At 40.3% G+C, this 13,992-nt stretch overlaps 1 protein-coding gene across 11 annotated transcripts in view; it reads right to left on the reverse strand.

The window, feature by feature from the left end:
* The window catches only part of LOC130685630 (uncharacterized), a 58,356-nt gene that overhangs the window by 13,999 nt on the left and 30,365 nt on the right, over positions 1–13,992 (reverse strand). For 6 of the 11 annotated variants that reach the window (XR_009420715.1, XR_009420714.1, XM_059494657.1 and 3 more), the window contains exons 1-2: positions 10,605–10,687; positions 10,064–10,196 (exon numbers count right to left, since the gene is read on the reverse strand). Coding sequence is in view for 9 of the 11 variants with exons in the window: in XM_059494657.1 (XP_059350640.1) it covers positions 10,064–10,196; positions 10,605–10,672 (201 nt within the window). In the remaining 2 variants the exon portion in view is untranslated. Of the gene's footprint in view, positions 1–10,063; positions 10,197–10,546; positions 10,688–13,992 lie in introns of those variants that run through there. The other 5 variants (XM_059494655.1, XM_057508958.2, XM_059494660.1 and 2 more) reach the window with 3 other exon arrangements.

The following is a 13,992-nucleotide window of genomic DNA, read 5'->3' on the forward strand; positions in this document are numbered from 1 at the left end:
ATAAGCGGAGGGGTTACCATCAGCGACAAGAGATAAGATGTGGGTACTTATATATAGAATTAAAGGTACACACCGTTTGTCATCCGAAAAATGACGGAAATGAATGCGCGATATGGTCGAACAAGTATCTTTTTACTCTTTGCCATATTTTTTGCCGCCATATTTTAACAGACAACCTTCCTTTTTTTTTTTTTTTTTTTTTAATATATCGGTATGCCATCGAACCAATCAACCAGCATGTGCATCTGCCAAAGCTAACCTTGCCGGGAGGATGAGCCCGCACAATCCGATATTACTTGAAATGCATATCTTTTTTTTTGTGTTTGAATTTCAAGTTTAAAAAGGAGCCACTACCAAGTTGATGACATTGAAACATTCGAAACACGAAGGTCGGTAACAAGCGTCCAAACGACATACACTGGACACGCTGAACGAATTTGGAACGCAAGAATAAAGAGGGAAACAAGAGAAAGAACACACAACACGTTAAATGAGATACGCTTGCATTTTCCGTTGTGTTTCTCTTACTTTCTATCACGAATTTTCGAAAGATGAAGTTTGTGTTTTAACGGGGGGAAGCTTGGCCGAGTGCGCTTTAACGTCTGCGTGAGTGTAGGGTCACGGAGGTGCCATAGCTCATGGGATTTGACGTTAGAAAACCAAAGAAAAAGCCACTAGTCGACGTGGAAGCAATAAATTTTCGCCGATATAAATAAGAAAAATGTTTTAGAAAATGTAGTGCGAGTATTTTTGGAAAGATCGTGGGTTAATTGCACTGTTTAAGAATAATCGAACAGGTAAACGATCGAGCGGCAAAAAAATTGGATCGTGACCATCGCAAACTGTTGTGTTGTGTGCATAAAAGAATTCGATTCAAGCGAGTACGAGATAAACTAAAAATCAAATCCAAAAACATGCAGCCGAGAATGCAGTCGAAAAATACTCGAACGACAAGGGGAAAGTAAAAAGCGCCCGCTGTTGTTGGTGTGCCGTTGTTATTGTTGTTGTACACAGCAAATGAGTAGATGCTTTTCTTTCTTTCCCCTTCATTCTCTACGAATGTGTACACATAGCCCCAAGATAGGCGTGAATCCAAGTGGCGTGAATTTATTTTTTCCGTTTGTTTTTTTTTCTTCTTAATAGCATGGAGGAAAAAGGAGAGAGAGAGAGAGAGACGACCTTGTTCCAATTTTGGCGGAATCGCGCCAGCGGAAAAGCCATATATATCCAAAACGCAGACGAGAAAATAATAATAAAAAGAAACACAACAGGAGTGGGAGAAAGATGTGATCAAATAATTAAGAATATAATTTTCCCTCCGGTCGTCTTTGCAGCCGCAATTGCGGTGAACGAAGAACCCAAAAGAAAAAAAAAATCCATGGGAAAATACGAAAGAGAGAACCGCCAGAAGCAGCCCTCACACACGGTAATTTTTTTTGAAAGAAAAAGCCTAAGAAAAAAATAAATAAATAAGTCTGCGGCTGGTGCAACATAAGCGAGTACACTCGATTGCGTAGACACACAGAGAGCCAAGACCCGTTAAAAAAGAGAAATCATCGGGCTGCTGGGCCGAAGCGAGACGACGACGGTTGCATCAGAACGAAGCGAAACAAGGCGAATGCCTGCTGTCTTTTTCGCTAGAGTCAGTGAAACGGTTAAGCCTTGCTGTTGGCAGTAGGTGTAGGTAGCGAATCGGTCTAACCAATCTCAGCGGCGTCGGTTGAGCCACGCTGCGCGGATGACGCAACACAACCGTGATCCAATAAACGAGTGAAGGGAGAGAAATATTGGTGGCAGAAACCACAGGTTTTTTTTGTTTTGTGCTGTTCTTTATTGTTGCCACGGAGAGAAAGTGTGCATGTTAGTTGGCTTGCATGGAAGAACAACGAAACAAGCGACTTAACATTCAGTTGGCATGGACATGTACGACTGCCAGACCGAAATAGATCGAATTTCTACAACAAAATTGGTGGCCCATTTTTCATTTCGCTTCTTTTTCCTTTCCACTCCAATAACTTCACCAAAAGTTCTGAGAAATTATGCAGTCACATCTGCACACGTTTTTTTTAATTTTAAAAGGAAAGATCAAAAAATGCATTTTGGCAGCCAGGAGAAACTTGGCGAACCCGTTTGTGAGGCCCACCGCCTTCCTTTTTTTACGCAGCATTTTTGAACGGGATCCTTAATTAGTCCATGGACAAACATGGCCGTGCTCGACTATATGTATATAAATCAGACGCCACTTTCTTCGACCATGTAGCTAAAAGAACGTGGTGGTATGTTCTTGATCATCATCATTTTTGTTTTTAACTACCGTTTTCATTTTTCCCTTGCCTCGTTGACCAGTGTTCACGGCACACACTACAAGGAAGGGGGGGGGGGAAAACGGACACGAGTCGGACAACTAGCAAACTGCTGTATAAACATAAAAAAAACAAACAAAAAAACTGGCTCTCCTGCTGTGGTTATAAAAAAAAAAAATGTCTAAAAGCAACGGCTGTTGAGAGATGCGAAGAGGGGAAAGCAAGAAGAGAGCTCCATTTTTCAACACTCGATCACGATATGAATATTTTTGTTTTAACGTATTCAAGAAACAACTTCGTTAATTACGGCAACTGTTTGTTTAATTTTTAGATGATCGCTCCATGTACGGGAGAATGAGCCATGCGAAGATTGCGTGAATGTAAACAGAGTGAAGTAAGGCGAAATGAAGAACTAGAAAAGGGAACAGATTTCAGACTAAAGTAGCGAATCATCTGGTGAATTAAAAATGACCAGACAAATGTATAAGACAGCAAACGTAGATCAAAAACAAAAAAAATCCTTTCGTTGTCATTCTAATGAAATAGGAGCCGGTAGGTAAAAAGGGAGTGTAAATTTGTAAAAATTTTCACAAGCCCCGCATTCTCGCCATGGTCTTGCTAACACACTTGATACTAGACGGCACAAGGTCGGTTGACTTAAAAAATATATAAAACTGGCCGATGACGATAGCGTTCCACTGACAAGTACGTAGCAAAAAATAAAAAGAGAGAACCACCTTTAAAAAAAAAAAAAAAAACGAATAAAATTAACGACTTTTTGCCTTACAAGTCGCTAGATTGCAAGGACATTGTGTTAAGAGTGTAATCGACTGTGTGTCTATTGCGTTTCCTACGCCAACTAGCGTTAATACATGAACACACAAAAAAAAAAAAATATCGTTAGTATGCAAGGAAGACGTGAGGAGCGAAAACAAGACCATCCAAAAGGATTGGCTTTGATGGGCATATGTAAAACTAGTCGAACAACTTCTCGCCATTTGCCTTCTTGATGATACGTTAGGTTATGCTTTTACTTTAAAAAAATAAAAATGATTATATTTCCAGTTTGTCGGTGGATTTGACCCGAGGCTTTTGGCGTGGCCCGGTTCAGGGCCGCACTAGATTGCATTTTATGTGCTCCAACCGCACCTCGGGGAAGACGGCAGCAGCGAAAGAACCACGCCCGGAAAAAATTTGGCATAGAATGTTGTTACGACTAGTATACTGAACGCGTACGCCAATCCCATTTTCTTAAAAGAAAGAGAGAGAGAGAAAAAAAGAAAAACAAAGTGGAACGAGAAGCGGATCACCTTCACTTTCTGCTACGATGAAGCAAGTCATTCGCCAAGATGGAGTTGCTGCTGTTTTGTTAATTTTTGGGTCGCGAGCCAAAAGAATTGCCAAAAATGGGGAGATAAAAAGAAGAATAGCTGATTTTTCAAACCAGATTTCTGCTTTTATTAAATTTTTTTTTCTCTACCTGTCGCTCCTTCCCTCGCTCTCTCCCCAATCATCGTTTTTTTTTTTTTCGATCTGAAACAGGAGATAAGGAAATTGATTCCATTTTGTATTCATTTATTCCAAAGGGGCAGCAGCCAAAGAGGCGAGAATGGTTTTTCAATTGAGGGGATTCGATTATTTTGTCTTGCGCAACGAAGCGTTACAGATTTCCGTACATCCGCCGACAGAGCGCTTTCAGCAAGAGAGAAAAAAGATAATACAAAAGGTATACATCCTTGATTGGCTTTCTCATTGTTTTCGAGAGCAACGAAGAGGTCGAAAACGAAACAATCGAACAATTATTTTTAAGAAAACGCGAGGATACAACAAATAAACATGAAAAAAAAACTGATTTCGTTATTGTTGCATAGCGCGTCAGGGTCGGCAAATGTCGTCGAATCTGTTATCTACTTAATCAGCCACGCCCAAAGAAGAGTGAACGATAAAAAGAGAGAGGAGGGAGATTTATATTGTGCGACACATAGCTGGGTTTTTTTCTTTACTCAAGGACTAACATCCAAAAGGATTCTTGAAGGTCTCATTCCAATTTCAAGTCTGGCATTACTTCTTCTGTCTCGCCAATCATTTGGAAACAAAAAAAAAAGGGATAAAAAGGAGAAGAGACTTGAATTTAGCTGTCGGATTTTGAAAAATGTTTTTTGTTGTTTACAATCATTCCCGTAAACGGATGAACGCTTACGTTAGTATCGTGACCTCGACTGCCTGCCATGCAAACTGATGTGATTTCCTGGGCTTGTCAGAGACAAGAGCTACTGGACTGACAGATATTTTTTAAGGGGGGGGGGGAAGGGGGAGGGGGGGGGGAGAAGGTACCACGCCCAACTGCAATTGGCATCCCTTTAAAAACAAAAAATGTTTTTCGTGTTTGTTTTTGTTTGCGCATCTCGACGTGTAGCCTTGAAAAGTGATTTTCAATGCCAACCAGTCCAGACCGATCTGGTTTCTTCATTTAATGATATACAATTATAATAAGAAAAATCTATCACGAAATGCTAGAAAACAGAGGGGGGACGATGACAGCTCGAATCGCTCCCAAAATCTCGAAATCGCTTCTTCCCTACTTTGCTCGGGTTATTGACGCTTCGTCAGAGACAGACAAATGCAAACAATAGCGAGAAAGAAAAACGTGCAGCCCACTTTCTACATCTTTTCACAATATTGATACACATAAACATGAAGCGTGATATGAATCTTGCGACACGTTTTCACCACTTCGCAGAAGAAGGCAACAAACCAAAAAAAAAAAAAAAAAGAGTGAGATGCGGTCCGTCACTTCCAGCTAATAGAAAACGTAAAGGCGGGAGCCAAGAATGGAGAAATAGACATTTCGAGATCTATCTAAAGAGCCCGAACAAATACAACGGTGGACGAAAGCGAAAAGCAAAAATAAATGAGAAAAAAAAAAGAGAAAGTGGACTTGTTTGCGCTGAAATTTTAAACGAAGAAAAAAAAAAAAAGAAGAGACACGACAGGTCGGTCAGCAATGTTTGCGGGCTTCCTCTATCGGAATTGACACAAGACTATGTTTTAACAGTAAAAGTTAAAATGTCCATCATCATCAACATAAGCGGCGCCATCGTCTTTCGCCTGATTTCCTTGCCTAACTATCAACAGATTGTTTTTATTTCTTTTTTTTTTCTTTTCTTTTGCCGGCCTTGTTTGTTTTTTTTTTGTTTTTTTTTCGCTGTTTTTCTCAGTATCGTAAATCAGTATTCAAAATTATTTATATGGGCACAGGGACGCACAAGTCGAAAAAGGGCCTGTTTTAGTAGCGCCATGGCTACCCATCAACAGCCAAGTCTGCCATGGTCTTCACAATGTGACGGACAAGACGACAAAAACACAAAAGTAACAAATAATAACGAAAGAGCGAGAGAACGATCTCCCACTGAAAATGGACTTGTAGCATAAAAACGAACTAAATGAACCAGCCGGTCTAGTTTTTGTTATTTGGCTACAAGGTTGACTCCCGTTACGGCAATAATAAAAAAAAAATGCGTCCGTGTGAGTGAGTGCGTTTCGAGAATGACTGTTATACACATTTACATGATGGCCCAAATAAGGCCATGGCTTTGGCACGGATTATTAAATTTCCAGATGTGAAAATGGCCAAGAGAGCGGGAAAGTAAAAACCGGATTGCAGTTATTCATTTTCTTTTCCTTTTTTTTTTTTTTTTCCTCTTAAAAAACCCTTTAAAGATTTCTTTCTTCTATTGGATAGATTGATTGATCAATGTGATTGAGACTCTTGATTACCAGTAGACTTGCCGGAGGCTACCGATAATTGTACATTTCCATGGTCGTTATTTTTTAAAATATGATCTCGAAGGGGCGACGCTTCTACACCTACGGTTCGGACTATTTCAATGTTGACCAAGTCAACACAAACCAAACGTGTTATTGGTTTTTGTTGCTGGGACAAAACGGCAAAAAAAAAGAAAAAGACAAGGAAACTACCAAAACAGCTAGCTCGAAGTCATTGTTTAAATGGCATCCCCTTCGATGTTTTTCAAACATTCTACTTTTGGACATCAGCCACTGCAGCCGCCTTTATTTGTTTGTTTTGTCAAATACGTGTTCAAATACGAAAAAAAAAAACAAAAAAAAAAAAACACTATGAATAATAAGGAGAGAAAAGGGAAAACTGTCAAACTAATGGCGAATCGATGACGGTCACACAACGTACGTGACTGCCGTTTGGCGGACACGTTGCCATCGCAAAAAAGAGAAAAGAAAAGGAGGGAATAAAAATAAAAAGAGAAATGACAAGAATTCTCAATCACTCTGTGGGTGGAACGAGGCGAGAAGTGAAGGATAGAGATAGAACGAGGTATGTCAAGCTCGTGAAATCAGAGAATAAAAAAAAACAACATACAAGGGAATCGTATGAACTGCGCATGTGTAGGAAAGACGTTGCCAACAAATGGAAGATTCTTCCCGCAGCACAACATTAAACGAATAATGAAAAAAAAAAAAAAAAGAAGTAAAATAGCAAAAGCCTAGCGTTCTAAAAGTCGCTTCTTTTTCATCTCCTTCACTTCTTTTCTTTGCCGGGATAAAAAAAAAAAAGCGGATGAAGAGAGATGGAGAGAAAAAAAAAAAGAGAAAAGACCCGGCGTGTCCTACATTCACTAGCCGGTTCGAGGTGGTGAAGCTATCAGCGCTGCAGAGTAGGACCGAAACATCGTCTGTAAAACTACCACAACCCCATAACAGTCGAGAGAAAGGAAGGGAGGAATTGTTGTGTCTACGTTCGGCCACGTTTGGCTTTTTTTTTTTTCTTCTTCTTCTTTGGTTTGAGAGACACGACACGAATGTCCGCGCACCCCCCTGTTGAGAATTTGGGTGGGGATCGCGCGCAAAAAGAAATCACGGATGCCCAAAACAAGCAAAGATTTTCGTACATAGATATATATCTAACTCCCTATTTAGGAGATAGGACTGTTGAGGGGATGGTCAACCCTAAATAGAAAATAAAATAGTACAACAAGAAGGGGGAAAAAAAGCGATGAGTCTTCATTTTCCCACCCCAAACTTCCGATGTGGTGCCCCACTCATTTGCACCTGTGAGAAAAAATGTCGGGTTCTCGCATATTTCACCGCTAAATCAACAAGGCTGCAAGCAATTGCTTGGTTACGTCACTGGCCCTTCTAATTGATTGTTTGGACGAGGAATGAATCAAAGAAAAGAATTCTGCTTACAATTTCAAATCAAAATGAAAACGCCATGAAGCGATTGGTGGGACGCACCCAACGATGTTCCCATCATTGAAATTTAACGTTGACAGCCGATGATCGGTCATCACAATATTTTTTTTTTTTCTAAGGTGTCTTCACTCGAGCCGGTGAAAACGATTTCTCCCTCATGACTTTATTCAGAAAATATCGTCACGGCCGACGTGTTCTCGTTCGCTTCTCTCTCTCTCTCTTTCTCTCTCTCACGGTGTTTTCGTGTCGTGTAGACGGACGACACGAGAAGGAGGAGGAGTTCATGGGCAAACGGCGGTGTTGATGACGGCCATAGAGATCCTTTATCTGTCTGTCCCTCGCGCTCACGCCGCGTAACTAAGCGAGACGGATCATTGTGAAACGGGCGGCCGACAGTTTCCGCCGACCTTGGGGTCGTTCCAGCCTCATCAAACAATGAGCTCCGTAATGAAATGTCGGTCGACATTTTCCGTTTTGTTCTTCTTCTTTCGGCCGATGCGGATGAGTCGCTAATAGAAAGTAGCGGCTTTTTTTTTTCTTCTTCTTCTCTTTTTACCTCCTGGATCCGCTGTCCGAGATTTTTACCCCCAACCGCCTTCGAGAAAGGGAGGCGGAATAAGCAATTGTTCCGACTGAGAGATCAAGAATCCCGTTTCTGCTTCTCTCATCGAGATGAAAAATAATTCGAGAGCTGTACATAGGGCTTCATAGAGTGGAGATTTAAAAAAAAAAAAAAAGCAAACGAGGGCAACAGAAACGGAGACAAGCCGGAACCAGATGGCTCATGAATCGGATAGAGATAAAAAAAAGGGAGAGACAGAAGGCGGGGGAGAGGGATGAAAACGGAAAAAAAATCCGTTTGTTCTTCTTTTGTCAAGCGGAAAATAATAATTTTTTCGCGACATAAATACAATTCAAAAATTGTTATTGCCCCCTTCGTACCCTGTTACTTCTTGCCATACAGGGGTGTGTGTGTGTGCAGCTATAACCCACCAAACGACCTGCTCTTTTCTCCTCGTTCTCTCTTTTTCTTTATTTTTTTCTTGTTCAACAAAAAAGAATTTCCATCGGTAAAAACTCGGTGCTGCCCTAAGAGAGAGCCACACGACATCCGACTAGTAGTGCCACTGCCGGCTACTACACCCTCATTTCTACGATGGCACAGGTGAATCGGGTCGAAGTGAATCTTCTTCCCTAAAGCTGGAGGCCACAACGTGACCCAGTTCCCTTCTTCAAGAGGAGAGAACACAGGCATCTCTTTCTCTGTTCCAGCAGCCCACATACAACAACAAAACGGGGAAAACAAAAAAGAAATACAAGCTTCTCTTTTATTTCTTTTTCCTCCTCCACGATTCTTTTTTTTTTTTTTTTTTTTATTTATTTATTTTCTCTTTGCCTTCTCCTCTTTCGTCCTTAGCAATGGATTACGGGGATAGGTGTGCGTATAAGAGGCTCGTTGAAAGGGCATTCTTCAGTCTTCTTCTTCTTCTTCTTCCTTGTACAGTAAAAGGAGGGTGGCCACATTATCTGACCACAGGGAATACCTGACTCGCTGACTCTCTCTCTATATAATTTTTTTTTGTGGGACCTGAAGTCTGATGTATTCAGCCAACCCACCTGTTACTGTTCAGGGCTGCCGTTGAAGCTCCTCTGACTGCACCCAGTCGTTATTTTAATTTCTTTCGAGCCCGGGAATGAAAAAGAAAAAGAAGGGAAAAAGAAGAAGACATGTATGTAACCCCCCTTATCATCAAATGCCTATTACAGGTGGAATATACGTATGGTAGCCATTTCGAGCACATACCACGCGGGAATTGTAAGCTGTCAAAAGCCAAAAAAAAAAAAATTTTCCAAATGAAAAGGGAGAGGAACAAGACCCTTCTTAAAGAAATGAATGTGTCGAAGAAAAGAGCTTCAATCTCCGGAAAAACAAAAAAAAAACAAAAAAAAAATTCTTAGGTGTCTTGTTACACCTACTCCCCCCCCCCTTTCATTTAATTCTCCAGTTACGCATTACGAGGATACGTTCAATAACAAAAGAGAAAGAGATAGAAAATCAAAATGAGAACAGGACTGAAAAACTCATTAAACTAGAACAAGTCTATTGATCAAACGACTTGATTTCATTTGAATTTCATTTTCTACGCGTTTTTTTCCCCCCATCGTTGACGTTTGTTATCAACCGCTTGGCTACATTTGCCTGCATAATCACCTCACTACGATTGTACCTGTTGTCCTGCTTCTATTACTTCCTTCGGTGTGTGCTGCACACATGAAAAAAAAAAGGACTTCTTTGTTCAAATGTCTTAATGGATTTCTCCATTTCACAAAAAAAAGTGGCTGACGTCTCACATCTCTTTACTCGAAAGAGAAAGACATAGCGAAACAAAAAACAAAACATGGAGGTGCACTACAGTGATAGAGGAAGCGGTGTCGGGAAGCGTGCCGCCTTTGCTATTGTCCCGTCGAGTTCAATTGGCACTGGTGCATGCAATGATCAAGTAGTTTTTTTTTTTTGTAATTGTTCTTACCTTGTAGAGTTTCTCCTTGATGTGCCAGACGTCATCCTCCTCTTCGGGGAAGTTGTCCAAGTGGAGATCGTCACGGGATCGTGACAGTATGCGGCGTCGTGAAACCATGTCCTGTCCTATGGCTGGCCCGGAGCTATAACAAAAACAAACAGAAAAAAAGAAATTAGAAAATTGAAATCAAAAGGAAAATCATCACGAAATTCCTGTCGACTTTTCTCGAAACGTTGTACCAATATTAAAGAGGTAACAACAACAACAACAACAAAAAAAGGGGCTTGATAACAAAATTGAAAATCCAAAGAACAACACACACGACACAAACTGAGGGGGGAAAAGAAAACTATTCAATGAACAACTGGGTCATCAATAATTTTCTAAAATCCCCAATCTCCCCTCTACTGCAATTGGACTTTGAAAACATGTGCCACCCCTGAAAGACAAACACAATAATACGAGATCTAGGCTAACTGAGTATACACACACACACATTTTTCTTGGGCCTCCAGAAAAGACATTGACGTTCTTCGTAGTTGGCTATTACTTTTTTTCTGAGTCCTTTTCCCACGACGAAAATAGATAAAAGAAAACAACAACAACAGCTGAAAGCATACGCGTATCAACTGCTTTGAGGAGAATGACGGCTAGTCTGCACACAGCGAGACTGATGGTGTAACTAAACTGGCCCACCGTTGCCTGTCCGTGTATTATGACTTTGCCGCTCTTGTTTTTTTGTTTTTTTTTATTACCCGCCCAACTTGTTGGCCTAGTCACTCCAAATAGAAAAGACATCAACTTTTCTTCTTTTATTTGGAATTTTTTTTTTTACTAGCTATTAAATAAAAAAAAAGGAACAAGAGGAGGAAAAAAAAAAAACAATAATGAAACACCAGTTGGTGGATTCTTAAAACAACCCTGAGATTATGTTTTTTTGTCGCTGGAAATAGAGAAACAACCCAATGAGAAAATAAGGTATTTCACACGGGCCGGCGGAATCACCACGAGAAAATTATCCAAATAAAATTTTTAACAAAAAAAAAAAAACAAAAAAAAAAAAAAAATTTAATTAGTTGCCGGATCGTTACATTCCGTAAAAGACGAAAGATAAAGGACGCCCGACAGAAAAAAAAATCAACGAAAATATTTAAAACTAAACAAAAAAAAAAATAAAATAAAACGGTATCTTTTACATTTTCAGGGAACTTTCTCTCATTTGGCTAGAAAGAGGCACCCGAACATGCTGTTGAGCTATAGCGTTCACGTTCGTGTTGTTGTTGTCTTGGGGCCCGATCGCGTCGATTGTGTGTGTCGTGCTTGCGTGAATCTCAAAGCCCAACACACACAAGGCAGAGAACCCTACTTGATCAATTACCCACCCCGCTCCTGACACCGCTGGCAACATCCGACCGTTGCGACTTATAAGAAGGAGGAAGACACGAGGCAGCAACAAACGACGAGCGTGCTGATGAGTCCATTTTTTTTTTGTTTCGCCTCCTTCTCCTCCACCACCTCCCCCCTTTCTTCTTTCATTTTTTTTTCTTTTACCTCCTCAAAGAAGTGTTCATAGAGAGAAAGCCCATTACAACTGATTTATAGAGGAAAAACAACAGCACAAAACACGCACGCATGAAGTCAAGAGAAAAAAAAAAACAAAAGAATCAAAATATTCAAAAATATTATTAATAATAATGCGAGAAGAAAAAAAAAACAAAAAAAAAAATCTGTTGAAGCCAAGCCAATGTGGCTGGTGACCGACTTGTTTCTTGCTGAACGGCAGCACCCAGAGCGTACAGGCTTTTGATTATCTATCGTAAAGTGAAAGACGGAGGGGAAAAAAAAACGCATCACTGCCCCGACGTGGCTTTTCTCTAGTCAATCGCCTCATTTCCATTTTTTCTTGTGTTCTCCTTCCCTGCTACTACGTCTAACGAGAAAACGTAGGTCTGCTCACATTCGAACAAAAGCTCATCGGTATAACAAAGATTTCCTAGCTACAAACGAAATGGGAGGATCGGCTACGTTGTTTCATTCATCCTCATACACGCCCAAGAAATAATATTTTTTTGGAAATAAGGAAAAAGAAAAAAACGATAGCGCATTGTTTCCAGGAAGTAAGCAACCACGAACAGGGCGAGAAATAAGAATTCAGTCAACCGATGAGAGTGCGGCACGATATGTAAAGTTCGCTCTTCAAAGGGGGGGCGGTAAAGACTGAAAAAAAAAAAATTTCCGGAATGAGACGTAACAATGAGTTGTTGTTGTAGTCGAAAAAAAAAATATATATATAAAGGGATATTCGTAATCGAGCTGGGCAAATGAACAACTCAAATGAGTAGAACAAGAGAGAATCGTGAGAAACTCTAAAAACGTCATGCAAGAGTTTTTTGTTTAGTGTGTCACTCACACAAGCGAATGCGGAATTCGTTCCCAAGCGCGCAAACCATTTTCTCCGAGAGAAACGAAAGACCCCATTTCTTGGGAGGTCCTTTTTTTTTTGTTTTGTTTTGAAGGGTGACAACAATTCCGCATGCCGACATTCCACACAGTGTCGTTCGCTGTGGAGAATCTAACTGTCCACTGAATCAGCCGTCAGCAGGGGGAAACAAAAAAGGTAAATGTCAGGAAGAAACAAAGAAAAAAAAAAAAAAAAAAAAGGATTTTTTATATTTTATTTTGTTGAGCAAACTTGAAGAGAGAGAGAGATCGTCGGGTCTTTTCTATCCTCCAGTTGATTGTGACACCTGATTATGCGTGGAGAGAGTTCCACTGAAAGAGAGAAGAAAAGAGGTTCGTCTTCTTCCATTTTTTTTTTCCCCCGTCTTCTTTCTCTTTATTTCATTTTCGTGCCACAGAGACTCTCTCTTCATCTTGCAACTCCTTTTTCTTTCTTTCTTTCTTTCTGTTTCTTCCGCAACATATCATAAGAGGTCAGGGTTCACGAAAAATGTGTACTATACACGATCGTCAAGTTTCCCTTTTTCTACTCTACGTCACAGACGATTGGCAGCTGGCGCAGTTTGTCCTGTTTTTCGATCGCTAACCTAGTTTATTTACGTTCCGTCCATCTGTTGATATCGATCGTGATTGGAATCGTTCCCTCGGAGCTATTCTTGTATTAGGTCCAAGGCCGTGAACGTTTGATGTCCAGGTATCTACTGCCCCAGTTGGACTCTTTTTTTCTTCTTCTTCTTCTCTTCTTGCCAATTATTATAAATCAGTGATCATTTGGCAACTGCAACAGCAGCAGCAATAAGAATCGTAGATAATAATAATGACGCCCACGATCAACCGTGACCGAGTAGCCTTGATAGCAAATGGTCATACAAAATAGACATGACTTGTGCAATCAGTGAATCGAGAAACAACAAGAATATAAAAAAAAAAAAAAAAAAAAAAAGGGCCAGCAAGCGAATGAAGAGAGGAATTATTGTGATTAGATGTATCCACCCTCAGGAGACACGAATACTTTGCAACATGTTGTGATCAGTTTCTTTTTTGTTTGGCATCTAAATAATAGCCACTGGGAGGGATTGTAGAAGGAGGAACACTAGTATTTATACGGGGATAAAAACAAAAGATATCCAACTTAATAAGTCTTTACTGTCCTGCCCTTTTTTTTTTTTGTTCTTCATTGCTCTCTATTCAGAGAGGCAGGTATTTGGGTTGGTTTGTTTTTGTTTCACGAGATGATGAGAAGAAGGACCTTGTCACAAATTCTACTTAGTCTTAAAGCTCGAGGTTCGATTTAATTGACCAAAGTGTCTCTAGGTGTTTTTAATCGAGATTCGTGTTGTGCGCAAAATAGGTCCAGTCAAGGTTTTACTCCATTAGAAAAGGGACCTCGAGGGAGTCATCAACTCTGCAAGATACCTTACTACACCTCTTTTTTTTTTGTTGGCTCCCTATCTAAAGTGGGCAAGTGCTCGTCAATC

The sequence above is a fragment of the Daphnia carinata genome, chromosome 3 (assembly GCF_022539665.2).
Source record: "Daphnia carinata strain CSIRO-1 chromosome 3, CSIRO_AGI_Dcar_HiC_V3, whole genome shotgun sequence".
NCBI classification, from domain to species: Eukaryota; Metazoa; Arthropoda; class Branchiopoda; order Diplostraca; family Daphniidae; genus Daphnia; species Daphnia carinata.